Source organism: Tursiops truncatus, chromosome 1 (assembly GCF_011762595.2).
Source record: "Tursiops truncatus isolate mTurTru1 chromosome 1, mTurTru1.mat.Y, whole genome shotgun sequence".
In the NCBI taxonomy this organism is placed as follows: domain Eukaryota; kingdom Metazoa; phylum Chordata; class Mammalia; order Artiodactyla; family Delphinidae; genus Tursiops; species Tursiops truncatus.
The window spans coordinates 22,942,257-22,958,216 of NC_047034.1; the positions used below are offsets into that span (position 1 = coordinate 22,942,257).

The following is a 15,960-nucleotide window of genomic DNA, read 5'->3' on the forward strand; positions in this document are numbered from 1 at the left end:
AACAAACTAGGGTAATTCACAGCAGAAACGAAATAATTAGCCAGAAAGTTTGTTGTTGTTTAACTTTCTAAAACAGAAAAGATCATTTAAAACATTTCTTGTCCTACCCAAATGATGAAATACAGAACTAATGCTTCAAAGAGTAACTATATTAATGAAACATCAACAAGATACAGATAAACATTTTAATTGATTAAATATATTATTTTCAAGATCTTTTTGAAATCGCACTTGTAATATACTAACCAACAGCCAAAGGCAATAAAAAAGTTTAAAACCAAAAATGTTCTGACATGAACATGTGACAGGAATTGCCGCTATGTCAAGTAACATACACTGCTCCCAAGAACAATATTTTTGGAGGATAATTCATCTTAACATGTGCAAGGAAAAATCTGTAATCAAAGGCTGGAAGAAATATATATTAGTGCCTGCTTTTTAAAAGTTTATTTTACATTTTAAATACAGTGTTTTCTCATTAAAAAAAAAGCCAGGAAGTGCCTAACCCCAAGGTTTCTATACCATGTACACGTGAGAGCTGATGGACAGCTTGACAAACCTTCTGGTGTAACAGTACGGACATCCATAAGCTGGGACTACTGAAATCAAAATTAAAAAACACACATTAAGCATCGCTTAGGAGAAAATAATCCAGTTTCTGAACAACCAAAAGAGAACAGAGTTAGATATGTACAAAACCAGGTATTGAAAAACAGAAAGAAATGCAGCACACAAAAAACAAACAGCCCCATATGTAGTGAATTGTATACACTGCAGCTAATCAATGGAAACCCTCTGACAAGAAGTGATTTGTGATTTGAAATTTTAAAAATCTAAGTATTTCAGTAATAACATATAATAACAGCATTATGTGTATATTGCCATCTTTGTGATTTTTCTATCTATACCACCCTCCCTTCTGAAAACAAGAATCTCCAGACGAGTCAATCACTTATACAAATTTGAGGCAATTAATCCATATTTGTTTTCAGTAAGGAAAACAAAGATGTACCTCTTTCCATCAATGAAGACATAATATAGATTAAAGCTATAAAAAAATTTAAGTACAGGCATACGCATTTCCAACTCTTTCTCGTAATTCCCAACTGGAATCATGTAGGGTGTATGCCTAAGTAGTATCAAATCAAAAGAAAACGGACTGTCTCTGGCAGTGATTTCCATATTAGTGCAATGTTATTCCCCATACACTGAGTTATATTTAAATGATTTTATATATTTCAATTCAGTAGGTGTCATTTTAAGTTTACAAAATCCCTAACTAGATGCTTGTGTAGAAAACAGTTTCAATTTGAGATGCTCTATAAAGCCAAATCAAGGCAAAAATGAATTAACTTTGCATTGCTACTGGTAGTTATGAATACCAGATTAAGAGAAAAGGGCCAAGAGTTTGTGGAGGCTTGCTAAGAGGGATGTTTGAAGTGTTCTATGCATCTTGATACTTCAATTATCAATCAGGTTTGAACATTCTATATTAAGATTATTCAGAAAATAATTATCTGTAACATAACTCCGAACTAAATAGCTGCACCCAAAGCAAAAACAATCTGGGTCATTCGGAACAAGATCAAGTTGAGGCAATTTCTTTTTCTATTATAATCCGTGAGGTCTTAAGTTTTTAAGTTTTAAAAATGGTGACCTTCGATCAAAGTCAGATGTACCTCATGTAGACTATTAACAAAGGATTTCAACTCAGAGGGCACTGTAAAGGAACTAAGTGCTCTCATAAAACACAGCAGGCAGCAATGCACTAACCATCAGCCAGGTGGGGTCAATGCTGAGCTATTTTATTTCGGAGACTTTAAAAATTTAACATGTAGCTCATGTAACGTCAGTATCCACTTGTGACTCTGCTGGTCAGCACCAAAGGGCTGGATGAGTCTGAGGAGTCCCTTTAACCCCAAAGTACTAATGCTCAAGAGTTTCAAGGAAATCCTGATTCCCAAGAAGAGTCACAAACCATCAGACCAAAATCAATAGGGTAAACACAGACTGCAATGCTCCACAAAAGTCAAAGGATATTTCCAAATTAAATGCCATCTTCTGCCCAACCCTAGACTCCAGACTCTGTAACATCTTTATCTAGTATAATAGACTCTGTAGTAGACCGATTTTGACCTCCACAAAGAGTAGGAGTTGTCAAACTTAAGGAGGTAGACTCCTCTCCCTGGATATTGGTGGCTGCCAGCATACACCTCTTCATGACAGTCCCGTCGGTACACAGGCACAATCTCGTCCAGTAGAGGCTTGTTGGCATTCTTTTTGGCTTTCTCTTCAGAACTGATGTTTTCTGTGAGAAAGAATAGAGACATGTCACTGTGAACAGATCCAGGAAAACCACATTTGCCTCAAGCATCTTAAACTCCATCCTTTCTTTGAGAAACTGCTCATTAGGAATTCTCTCAATCCATGCTACAACTTTCTGCAGGCAAACATGTGTTGATTCCTTCTATACCTGAGCAGCTGCTATGTGTACCAAGCACTGTCTGGGCCCTGGAAGCCCAGTGGCAAACATCTGGTGGTGGCAGCAGTCAGCATCCTCTCTCCCTCTCTGTACTCAGACCATTGCTCCTATTTCTGAGCCCCACTTTTTCCCATCCACATCCACTCAATTCCTAAATCTCCCAACAGGTGGAATCTCACTGATCTGAGTGAGACCACGGAAAATGTTACTCCAATCCTCCTCTTCTCAACAATATGAAAGTCCTCTCTTGTTTTAGGAAGGTGGGAAGGGAACTTATGAGAACTATTATTTTCTATTTATCTGAAATATAAAGAGTAAAATGAGAAAGCCACACTAGAGAGGTAGACATTCACAGACACTCTGAAAATTCAATTATTTTCACTAGGCCTGTGAAACCCAGGGATGATCTCAGTGGCAAAAAATAACCTCTGATTCTAGGTTTGCCCCAGTTAATAGTTTTCTGAACTGTAACGATATGAGGTTAGGAAAAAAAAAAATACCTGTAGAAACCTATAGGAATGAGAACTATGAACCAGTTTAAAAGTCTCAGTTTAACATATTAAATATAAACAGCCTCAAGGAAAATAGATCAAGGGAATACTCAGCATAGATTTTAAAAGATTTTCAGGTTTACAACATGACAGAATGAATTACAGAGACATGAGTCAATTATGTGACGCCTGTCAATGGGCCACTATTAGGAATTTAAACCAGGAAGGTCTAAGAAACTCTCACAGTCTAGAGGAGCTTAAGGAGACGTGGTGACTGTAATGTGGCATCCTGAATGGGATCCTGGAACATTAGGAAAAATTAAGGAAATGTGAATAAATATGGACTTTAGTTAATAATGTATCAATATTGGTCCATGAGCTATGATGAACATACCACAGTACAATGCAAGGTGTTAATAATAGGGGAAACTGCGTTGTCGGGTATATAGGAACTCTTTCTATTATCTTTCCAATACTTCTGTAAATCTGAACCTATTCTAAAATGAAAAGTTTATTTTAAAAAAGTAGATGAGGGCTTCCCTGGTGGTGCAGTGGTTGAGAGTCCGCCTGCCGATGCAGGGGACACAGGTTCGTGCCCTGGTCCGGGAAGATCCCACATGCCGTGGAGCGGCTGGGCCTGTGAGCCATGGCCGCTGAGCCTGCGCGTCCGGAGCTCGGCAACGGGAGAGGCCACAGCAGTGAGAGGCCCATGTACCGCAACAACAACAACAAAAAAAGTAGATGACACTTATAAACGGGCCCAAGTCAGATTTGCTTTATCACAGCAATACTACTTGAAAATTAAATGTCCTCCATTTGCAAATGCGAAATACAAGCCATTCAAATTATACACTATTGCCCATAAGAATATCCATGAAACAGATTATCAGGCCCCACTAATTCAAGATCCAAATTTTGTTCAAAATCTATAAAACTAAAGGTTACTGGGATAGACGAACAATGCATCTTTCATCAATCTAAGCAAAGACTTCAGCCCTGGAAACAATCAAGTGGAGAACTACAGCAGGATGATGGATTACCATTATGTTTTCTTCAGAGAAAACAAACTCCTCCATCTTTCTACCTTTCAAGACCTAATGGAGAAAAACTAAAGCAACAAACAAAAAAACTGGACTCCTCTTCCATCTTAAACCAAGCTAAAAGGACCCCCCATAAAATAAAATATACAATGTGGATAAGACATGGTGGCACAGTAGCCTCCATAAGGAGGCATATGGCTAAAAGCCATTTGTGAGATAAATCTTCAAAAAGGAGACAGGCTCACTCTTAGGAAACAATCCTGGGGAGCAATAAATCCTCAGTGTTGCACTTTTTTTTTGTTTTTTTTTGGCCACACCACACAGCTTGCAGGATCTCAGTTCTCTGACCAGGAACTGAAAACCCGGGCCATGGTAGTAAAAGCCCGGAATCCTAACCACTAGGCCACCAGGGAACTCCCCTCACTGTTAATGTAGAGGTTTTAATGGGTTAGTTTTAGTTGCAAATCATTTTATGATTAGGAACAGCACAAGGATAGGTAATGCCATTTTCCATTTGAGGGCTATCATACATTAGAGCAAAGGTCAAGGATGTCTTACCTCTAGTCAGGCACTGGACCCCAGGCATTTTTACCAGTGCTCTTCCCAACGGCAATAACCCCAAAATGATAATCAGCTGAGGGCTCAGACTAGGAAGTAATCTCCTTTAAAAGCTACCTGGCTTACAAGCCAGGAGAAATATATTACCTCAACCCATTTCTTAACAGAGAATTCTTCTTACTATTCACAAAGTACAGTAATTTGCACATGCAACAAAAACTTCCCTTCCCTTGACAGGTATACACTAATATGTATAAAATAGATAATAAGAGCCTGCTGTATAAAAAATAAATAAAATTAAATTTAAAAAGAAAAAACACCAAACTTCCCTTCCCAAACATTTGCAAACCATCTGATTTTAATGAGTCCCCATGTGCATCAGAAAGGCTAGTAAATGGCTTAGTTACTGGTCCTGATGTTGCTGAGGGGCACTTAAGACAATGGTAGTGGCACCTGCCCTGCAATCTCAGGTCTCTCTCTCACCTTTTCTTTTTTTTTTTCCTCATTCTTACATTTTTTTTCTTTCTGGTTCCGTTAGTAGTATTTATGGGCAATGCTTTACCTTGCTGGTGGTACTTAGAAATAAAGATTTGCTGAAAACAAAATGCCATGTAAGACAAAGTAGCTCCTAAATGACACTGGCCCAAGTGTGTGTGTTGCCATACACGACCTTAAAGGGCCTAGACTGTCTTGGTGATGTAACTGAACTTGTATATCAAAAGCTGACTGAACTTTTAGCCCCCCTCCATGCATCTTCCAACAACTACCTCTTTAAACATATCCCAATGGAGTCTCTGTGATTACCAACACTCTTCAAGAATAAGCAGTTTGTTTACAAGTCACCTGAAAGGTTAGTTAGGGCCAGAACTGAAGGTGCTTTTCCATTCTCCCAGTCAGGGCACTCTTTCCATATTACTCTCAGTCAAGTTAACAAATACCTAAGTGCTTACTAGATGTGTACAAAAGCCCTGCGTTCTAACCTTTCTGGATAACAAAACTGAAGAGACCATCTTCTCAATTAGTAAGCAATACATTTCACAACCCACTTCCTAGACCAAGATAGTTTAGACGGTCATTGGAAACACTCTATTTTGTCTAGTTAGAGAAAATAATCTTAGAAAAACAACCTAAAAAGCTGATATCAGAAATATAAATTTAAATGAATTCCAGAGTTGGCAGAATTTCTTGCTTGCTCTTCTAAAATTTTTCAAAATGGCCTTGCACATTTGGCTTTTCAACACACAAGGCTGGAAGTAAAACAGCATTCAGAAAGCGGTAAAATAAACTGTCAAACAGACCTTCCTGGTGTTGAAAAAAATTCACGTTCAGGCCCCAGTCCCTTAAGAGGCTAGTTTCTCTCACAATCTTTTCAGCCCAATGTCCCACTAACGAGGCGACTGATTCCCGTCCAGGAAGTGTTAGTTAGGAAGCATATGGCTGGCTGACATCTGAACTGCTAGCATTTTTGCCAACACACAACCCAGCTACTAAATATGGACCAATGGCTCTACCTTCTTCCTCCTCGTCGTCATCGCTGGACTCACTGACATGCACGCTGACAGCAGTGTTTGGAGAGTCTGTCCATTCAAAATACACCCCAAACCCAATGTCATAATTGTCTGTAGCAAATTCCCAAAACAGGTATGATCCTTCTTCATGGGTGGGTACTCGAACAGTGACAACTTCTCCTCGGCCCACTGTAATCACAGAATCCGCATCCTGCCGAATCTTCTCTTTAAAGTCTTTGATCTGGGGTCGTGTCCACATGGATGGAGCTGCTATTACTGGAAGAGATTCTAAAGGCAACAGGAATTACAAAGGCTAAAGAGGATGAGCCTTCACCAGTAGGCAGCAACATCTGCACAGGATGACCTGCTCAGACACATGAGGGCACCAAGTGCAATCTGGTCTACCTTAGACTGAGGACTTTAAAAGCCTCCCCATGGAAGTCTCCCCGCAAATTACTACATTTAACAATGCCACAGGTATTTAGAGGTCATCATACCACTTTCAGTAATAAATGCAATCCATAGTCTTAAGGAGGATTTTTCCCAACACTCTAATTGCATAAGGGCATGACCATGAAGAATGACCTTGGAAACTTCCTAGCTGGAGATAGGGAAACATGCTAACAAAGAAGAGAGATCTGGACTTGAAATAAATTCATTTTTGGATGTGAACAAAGAAAGCTGGGCTTTGACTTCAGTCTCTCTGTCAGAAAAAAGTCTTGACCTCAGAGTAAACCGAAGTTCTAGGGGAGGGGCTATTCTAAAAGAACTCAAAGAAAAAGAAAAACTTGGATAGGAATGGAACCGCTAGCGACTGAGTAAAAATGGGTGAAGTCTTGTTACTGAGCAGTATCTACGTGTACTCAACAGGTTTTCCAGAGTTATTCACAGAGCCTTTGACTAAAGATTCATTTGAAAATACTGGTGAACTCTTAATAGGAAAAAAAAGGGGGGGCTGTGTGAACCAAGGTATTTCAAGGTCTTTTCTGAAACTATTTTCTGTTACTTGTTCTAAAAAGAACAAGGAAGAACTCTGAAATCAACTTTCTTATGAACCACACCACCATCTCTGATCACCGTCACTGAAATGTTCTCTTCTTCCTCTTTACTTAGTGAACTCTTACTCTTGCTTCAGATCTCTCAGCTCAAGTGTCCCTTCCCCCCTCTCTAACTAGGTCATATCCCCCATATTATGTGCTCTCACATCATAATAGACCTTTCTCTCCAGCACAGTACCTACCATAGCCACAATGCTCATTTTATGTGTGTAATTTTGTTTCACCACTGTAGCCCAACAGTCAGAAAATCTTCAACCAATTGCTGAATGAATGAATGAGCTGTCCATGAAAAGGTAAGCAGACCTTTGAAAACCTAAATTCTTATTGGTAACATGGTACTTTTGTCTCAAAAATATATTGTAAATATATGGTAGCCAATCTACAAGATGGCCCCCAGTGATCCTCTCCTGTGGGTATTCATGTACTTGTAAGGTTACCACCCAAAATGCATCAGGACCAACAGAATATGGCAGAAGTACGGATGTATTACTTCCAAAGCTAGGGCATAAAAGACACTGACGCTTTTGCCTTGTTTTCCTTTGCATCATGTGCTCTGGGGGAAGCCAGCCACTGTGTTGAGATCACTCAAGCAGCCATTTGGAGAGGCTTCATGGGGCAAGGAATTGAGGCCCTCCTGCCAACGGCCAGCACGAACTTGCCAGTCATGGGTGGGAACCACTTTGGAAGCAGAGCCTCTAGTCCCAGTCAAGCCTTCACGTGACTGCAGTCCCAGCCGACATCTTGACTACAACCTCATGAGAGACCAGAGCCACCACCACTTAGCTAAGCAGCTTTCAAATTTCTGACCCACAGAAACCGTGAGAGATAATAAATGTTTATTATTTTAAGCTGCTAAATTCAGGTACAGTGTGTCACACAGCGACAGATAACCAATATATACAACAAGACAACCCAAAGTGTCCAAAGGACATCTGATTTGCTCTTCTAAACTATTCAAAGAGTCACCAGAAGCACCAGATTCAGACTAAAGAGTGAAAAAGCATTCAATTCTCACAAATATGTAATTGCTCTCAAAAGCAAATTAACCTTCCTGACTTTTGCTTTTCATGAAGTCTGAATTACAGCATGTGGATGGAAGAGCACATATGCCAAACCATACCTTTTGGTCCATTCTCCAGGGCTTCTTCTGCAGCTTCTGGTTCAAGCTCTTTTTCAGAGTTGTCAGTGTGGGTTTTGGCCTGTCCATTCACTGACATCATATCACTTGGCGTAGTTGTATTCACTTTTGATGATGTAGGCAAAGAAGCCCCAGCTACTGCTACTTCCTGTTGTTTCTGTAATGCTGCCTATAAGTCAAGAAAAAGTGAAGATACACTGACCAGGAAGGCTAATAAACCGGACATTTGCCCTGAAATGCATTCTGACCCTATGTTTTTGCCCCATCAAGTAGCTCCAAGAAATTACTCATAAACTTTATCAGTTTTTACCCTATCTATAATGAATATTAGTATCACAATATCAAACTGATAGCTAAAAATGTCAAAATATTAACGTGGACAAAAAAACTGTAACTGAGGATCACATTTTTGTGACCCGAGGATCACTAGAAAAACTAACCAGGAAAAATTAAAGTAGGTAGAAATAATCAACCCAAAATAAAATTATTATAGGTAAAAACTGAACACAGTAACATCTGTTCTTAAAATTGATAAAAGAAAATCTTGATAAAATTCAGATACATAAAATTTGAATCAGAAAAATTAAACTTGGTAGAAATAAATGGTCACAGAAGAAACTTCATAAAGGCAGAAGCTATAACTGGTGAAACCTGATAAGGGCCCCCAAAGTAACCAACAAATCAAATATGGACAAAAGTAATCAATAAATTAATCTTCACTGTGAACCATATACAGAAAAATTCTTATCACGATTAAACTACAAACTGTTAATCATGTAAAAAATATTGACCTAAAAATTAAACAGGCTTATAAAATGGAGTCTGAGGTCAAAAGACTTTCTTAATGAAAATTCATCACTGTTTACATCATTATGATTAAAATATGTATATTCATAAACATGAAATCAAAATGTCCTCTGAGTCAAAATGGAGAATAAAAACATCTTAAATCTCAAGGACAACTACTTTAGGACATTCCTCTCCTATCAAGATGAATAAATATTAATACTACTAGAAATGCCTAAGTATTACTTGAGTAACTTTTGGGGGAACTGTGAATTATAATGTACATATAGAAAAGTATACAAATCATAGATGTACAGCTTGATCAATTTTCATTAGCCAAACATACACATGTAACCAACGCCCAGATCAAGACATTACCTGTGGGTCTTCCCTGGTGGCGCAGTGGTTAAGAATTCGCCTGCCAATGCAGGGGACATGGGTTCGATCCCTGGTCCAGGAAGATCCCACATGCCGCGGAGCAACTAAGCCCGCGAACCACAACTACTGAGCCTGCCTGCTGCAACTACTGAAGCCTGCGCACCTAGAGCCCATGCTCTGCAACAAGAGAAGCCACGGCAATGAGAAGCCCGCGCACCACAAAGAAGAGTAGCCCCCGCTCGCCGCAACTAGAGAAAGCCCGCGCACAGCAACAAAGACCAAACTCAGCCAAAAAATAAATAAAATTTAAAAAAAAAAGATATTATCTGCATGTCAGAACCCTTCCTGGTACCCCTTTCCAGAAAGTCCCCCAAGGGTAACAACTATTCTAACTTGTAATATTACAGATTTGGCTTTGCCTTGTTTTTGAACTTTACATACATGAAATTGTACAATATATGCTCTTTTTTGTGTCTGGCTTCTTTTACTCAACATTTGTTTGTGAGGTTCATCACAAGTAATTATAACTATTTTGTTTGTTTGCATGTGACAGGATATGCCACTGTGAAAATACAAAATTTATTTATCCAATCTACTGTTGAGTGTTAGGGCATTTCAGTAACTTTTTAAACTAAAACACTAAGTTATAATAAGTAAGCATACATTTACAACAGTTAAAAAAACAAGAAAACATAGGGAAAAAAAGCCTTTATAATATAATTTCATGGTTTAGGGATAATGATATATTTTGGCATATCTGTATATACATTTCATTTAACATATCATTTACAAACCAGTTATTTAAACAGCAACGCCTCTCTCTGCTGCTAGTGCAGGTTGGCAAAACACTTAAGAGTTTAAAATACCTTCTTCCAAGGCCTAGATTCTCAGTAATTTCCACATCAGTTTTCTAAAAGAGTACCAGCTTCAAGAAAAAGGGCATATAACCAAAACAAGTCAGCACACTCAGAACATTCACTGCATGACAGGAAAGCAAAAAAAGCATTTCTGTTGATGATCAATTGGTCAGCTCAAATGGTCCCTCTCCATTTCAAGCCTTTCTTGAAACTCTCTAGCAGAATGAACAACTCCCTACCCCGGGATCCCACTGCCTATGAATATACATCTATTACATAAAATAGACTGTAATCATGTATTTACATAATCTCTCTTCTATACTCCAGGAAGGTTTTAAAAGAACAGAAAGGCACAGGAACAATGTAACAAACACCCATGTAACCACACCCCCGAATTAACAAGTGTTCCCATTTTGTTATTTATATAAAAATTAATACTTTATGGGACTGAAGTTCCCCTTGCTCCTTCCCCAGTCCCTCTCCTTCTCTCTTTCCAGAGACAACCAATCAATTTGATAAACCTGAGTTTGTTCACTGCAATCTAAACTATGGCTTTCCAATTCTGTTTTGAAGATTTTTGGTTTTCCCCTATATGACTGACTTTGCTATGACTAAGTGATAGCAACCTATAAGCAGGACAATGTGTAATGAGCTAGCCTATTAAAAAATTATTTCAATGTCCATCAAAGAAGCAGGAAACGGGGAATGACATGCTAAAGTAGAAACAGGCTTTAGAGGACAGAAAAGAAATCCCTCCAAAATACCACTTATCTTGTAACTCTGGTTTGACATCCTTTTCCTCTTCTCATGGATTATACAAAACCTGCAGTGCCTTTTAGCTGCTCACTAAATGCTAAAGACTCAGGGGAAAACGTATTTTAGGTGAGGATATTAATTTTCAAGGAATTTAAAGAGCTTGGCAAAACAACAAAGATTACTTCACCTAACAAGAAATATGGAGCAACTATAATGCAACACTTCTTTTTTTTTTAAAAAAAAACATTTTATTAAATTTACAGGGAAACATAGTTTGTTTTGTTTTGTTTTGTTTTATTTTGGCCATGCCGTGTGGCTTGCGGGATCTTTGTTCCCCGACCAGAGATTGAACCTGGGTCCCTGGCAGTGAAAGTGCCGAGTCCTAACCACTGGACCGCCAGGCAATTCCCTGCAACACTTTACTTCACTCAGGTATTTGGACAGGTAGTAACTGCTTTATAAGTGAAAATTAATTAAATACGTAAACTTAGCTATGTTAACTTTAAGGAGGCATTTTATGCCTCTGCAAGATGTAAAAAAATGAATGTAAAATCAGTTATCTTCCCTATGTACCAAATACTTTCACAGAGTAACTATTTTCTCATTTTATTCCTCTGATAGTCCTGTGAGGTTAACAAGACAAGTACCAGGATTTTATAGCCCATTCTTGCTGACTGGGAGAAAAGGCGGAAAAATCAGAGCAATAGGTAACTTGTCTGAGATCAAACAAGATAATGGCGAAGCCAGGACAGAATCCAAGTGGTGTGTGACCTCCAGTCGCATGTCCTTCCCCTAAACCGCATATTCCTATGTGGAAGCAAAGCCTGTGGGGGCACTAATCACCCAAGTCCTCGTGGTTCCAGGACCACTATTAGAATCTACGTCAAACTCACTGGAATAACACTAGGTCCATACAAATCCCAAATACATTTATGACAATATAATAGTGGCCACTTCATTTATTGCTTCAATATCATATGCTTCCTTTCATAATTGCCAGTGCAATGTTAAAATCTCCCTTAATAAAGGTCATCTAAAAGTTATGTTATACCTGAGAGGCTAACTAATGCAAAATTCATCAGCAACTGTTAAAAAAGAACTTGCGTTCCAATGAAACCAAAAACCCTGTCTATGGCTGAATTCAGGGGTTATCTATCGTACCTGTTGCTGTGCAAGCTGGACTTGATACAACTGCTGCATATATTGCTGATAGTGTTGCTCCTGCAACTGGCGGATGAGAATTTGCTGCTGTTCGTAGTTCCCTGGATACTGTTGGGCTGCATACTGCTGGAACTGCACGGCAGTCTGCGAGTTTAAAGCTGCCATTATCTGCTGCCTAAAAACATTAAAAAATATACACTAGTCTGACTACAGGAGATTGATTGTTCATGACAAAATAAAATGTCCTTGTTATTGATTTTTATAATGCATAACTCTTAAAAATGACTAAGGTAGTAATGTATACCAATCAACATGTGTCCTAGGTCCAGAGAAAGAATAAGAAAATAAACTTGGCCCCTAATCTTTCACATAGGTTTTTCAAGGAAAATTTGGGATGAAGAGGGAGAATAATAAGCATATCATCATCACCACCATCATCATCACCATCATAACTGCTAACATTTATTGTGCCCTTACTATGTGCCATGCAGTGTTCAGAGCACTTCCATGTACTAACCCACTTAGTTCTCACAACCACCCTCTGAGGTAGGGTTTCACAAAGCAGGAAATGGAGGAGTTCAGTAACCTGCCCAAGATTACACTGCTAGTAGATGCCAGAGCCAGGATTCAAGTCTAGGAAGTCTGGCTCCAGCCTATACTCTTTAAACATGATGTTGTAAAAGGATGGGTTGTCATCTATGGCAGCGATGAGATATTTAACTGTTGGCCATGGTTTCTCTACCTAAATACATGAAAAGGCAGAATAGCTAAAAGATGTTACAGATGGCTCTGGCAAGTATAAAGAAAGCCAGTGAAAATCTGAGTGCCCTTGGCATTTAATGTAAAGCCTGCCTTAAAGAGGAATACTGAAGATAATAACTGGGCACACTTGGTTTAGAGATACTGATTTCTGTAAACTATTACTCTTCTTTTTTTTTTTTTCCAGAGGAACCACATGCTTAACTCAGTCATGTGACCAAACATAAACACCTCAAAGCCGTCTCTTAACAGATAATAACAAAGCAGAATCTCACAAACTCCTGAATAGAACATGACACTGGGTCCATCTAGGGCACCCCTCTCCCCTCAAAAAGAGTAGCAGTCATAGTCTCTCTCCAAGGCAGACTGAGGTCCTGGGTCAGTTTGAAGCTTTTCTGAGGAACTACTCAGAAATAATGGGGAGAAAACAATGGACCCGCATGTCCTCTGATTTAATCTACACTCCATGCCACATCTAGAACCCTAGGCCTTCTTCCCAGTGTTTTATGGGCGTTAATCCCTTTCTCCTTATTCCCACAGCTCCCTCTGGAAGAACCAATCCCTTCTGAGACAGCTGCTTTCACAGCCCTTACTGAATAAGAAATGGCTTCAGCTCCCAAGTTCTGTACTAGGAGACTAGGAACAGACACCCCACACAGGCTGAATCAGCTAGATCCTTTGGCCTGGGAATTTGTAACTGGGTCTCTCATATGCCAGCCAGTCTCTGTCAGATGCATGAAAACAAAGACCACATAAATCTTGGCTAGGACAGCCTTGCATATGACAAAGCAGAGTGACAATTTGCAGAGAACAGGAAGAATGAAACAGAGACATAGCTGAGAGAAGCAAAGACAAGAGACTGTGTGGACCCAAAGACAGAGAGCAAGCAAGCAACCTCAGCTCCTATTCTAGTGCCTGGGTTCTGGGAGCAAATTCCAAATCCTTCTAATACATTCTTCATTCGCAACCAAATGATGCTTAAGATGAGGCCTTCCTTGGTAATACATCATTGGTACAAATGGCAAGCAGCTAATGCTGGTCGACTTCCCAGTCAAACAAATCAGAGAATTATTCCAAGGCACACAATGGTCAACGGTCAAGCACAACAGTGTGGCAATCCATTGCTCGCTGTGAAACACAAGCCACACAGCACGCGTACTTTTGCTGCTCCAGCCGAAGCCTCTCTTCTTCTATCCGCCTCCTCTCTTCTTCCTCCCGTCTAAGCCTTTCTTCCTCTTCTTGCCTACGTTTCTCTTCCTCCTTTTGCAGACGTTCTCTTTCTTCCTCTTCACGCCGCCTTCGCTCTTCCTCCTCCTTCCTACAAGGTAAAGGACAGAGGGAATGAACCCTAAACAAAGAATCCCGTTTAAAAATAATTTAAGACTCTTTCCCAGTGAAGACGGACACAAGCTTTTTAGAGAATCATGTGATAATTTTATCACAATTTGAAATACATATACTTCATGAGGAGAAATTTATCATATGGAGTCAATCTCAAAATATACAGATCACAGCAAAAACAATGACTGCTTCACAGCAACAGAAAAAGGAGTCCATCAGTAAGGTACCACTTAAAACATTACGATACCCTGAAACCTCCCTTCTAAGATATGCTCACAGCACCACAAGTTTTTCCTTCATACTACCTGCTGTGGTTGAAATTAAATTTGTGTGATAAAGTTAGCAATACATCTGCCGTACTCATCAAGTACATGCTCCATAAGGGCAGAGACTGCCCATCTCACACTGCTATATCCTCAGGGCTTACCACAGCGTGGGAAAGAATAAGCACACAACAAATGTGTAGAGAAATGAATAATCCACCCTGAAATGCCAAGTAGCCATAAAAAAAGAACAGGACTACATGGCCCAATATGTAAAGACATTTAATATATATGTTTAATGGAAAAAGCAGGTAAATAAATAGAAGAAGGCCTGGAAAAATATACCTTAAATCTGTCCGCTATTATCTACGGAGAGGAGAGTGAGACTAAAAGTAAGGTGGGAAGGAAGGTTTTCAGTTTGTGCTTCATATACTGCCATAAATGGAAAATCATTTATATTGCTTATATTCATGTATAATTTCTGAAATTTAAAAAAAAATTAAAGCTTTTAATTAAAAAAAAGAAAAGAACAGTTGGGGATCTAGGTGCAGCCCTTACCCAGCTCTTGCTCACCACCACAGCCCCTCTCCCGAGGGAGAGCAGACTCTGTTGCACTAGGAATGGAGGCCATATAGGCTGAGAGTTGTGAGGAGTGCAGGGAGGTTGAAGATGGGATGAAAGAGAAGACTTCTGAGGGGTCTCAGAGGAGACACCATTTCATGGCCCTCCATGAGAACTGTGTGCGTTACCCCTTTTCTCCCCAAACTTCTATAAGTGATTAACACACCAGAGCCACAACCAAGTCTCAAACTACAGCAATAATATGACCTACTTTTTATATGTCACAGATAGTACACAGGGCAAGATGTTCCATAAACCAGAGCTTAAGCTTCAGGAAAGAGGAAGTCTAGTCTTAAATGCTTTAAAAGAATTCTACATGGACCTCATCTCATGACAAAGGTGTATTTTTAAAAGGAAAAATACAGTTTTACATGTTGAGTAGTAACTTAAGTATTCAATTTATCATTAAAAAAGAACTTAAGGGACTTCACTGGCGGTGCAGTGGTTAAGACTCTGTGCTGCCAATGCAGGGGGCCCAGGTTCAATTCCTGGTCAGGGAACTAGATCCTGAATGCTGCAACTAAAAGAGCCCACATGCTGCAACTAAGACCCAGTGCAGCCAAATAAATAAATAAATATATTTTCTAAAAAAGACCTTAACAAGCAATATATACTACTTCCAAAGACACAGCTACACCTCAGTGATCCAATATCACTACACAATGGACTGCAGCACATAAATCAATTCCAGTAAAGGAACCTCATTCCATTCCCATAGGAATCAAACTTTTTCTCTGGCTAAAAACTATCTTCCTTTGGATAA

General features: G+C 39.3%; 1 protein-coding gene across 1 annotated transcript in view; it reads right to left on the minus strand.

Annotated features, from left to right (window-relative positions):
• Positions 1-171: 171 nt before the first annotated feature.
• ACBD3 (acyl-CoA binding domain containing 3) overlaps positions 172-15,960 on the minus strand; it is a 34,251-nt gene continuing 18,462 nt past the window's right edge. Inside the window, exons 4-8 of the mRNA XM_019920488.3 lie at positions 14,132-14,290; positions 12,214-12,388; positions 8,258-8,444; positions 6,083-6,367; positions 172-2,308 (exon numbers count right to left, since the gene is read on the minus strand). Of these exons, the coding sequence (XP_019776047.1) occupies positions 2,097-2,308; positions 6,083-6,367; positions 8,258-8,444; positions 12,214-12,388; positions 14,132-14,290 (1,018 nt within the window). The 3' untranslated portion in view covers positions 172-2,096. The remainder of the gene's footprint in view (positions 2,309-6,082; positions 6,368-8,257; positions 8,445-12,213; positions 12,389-14,131; positions 14,291-15,960) is intronic.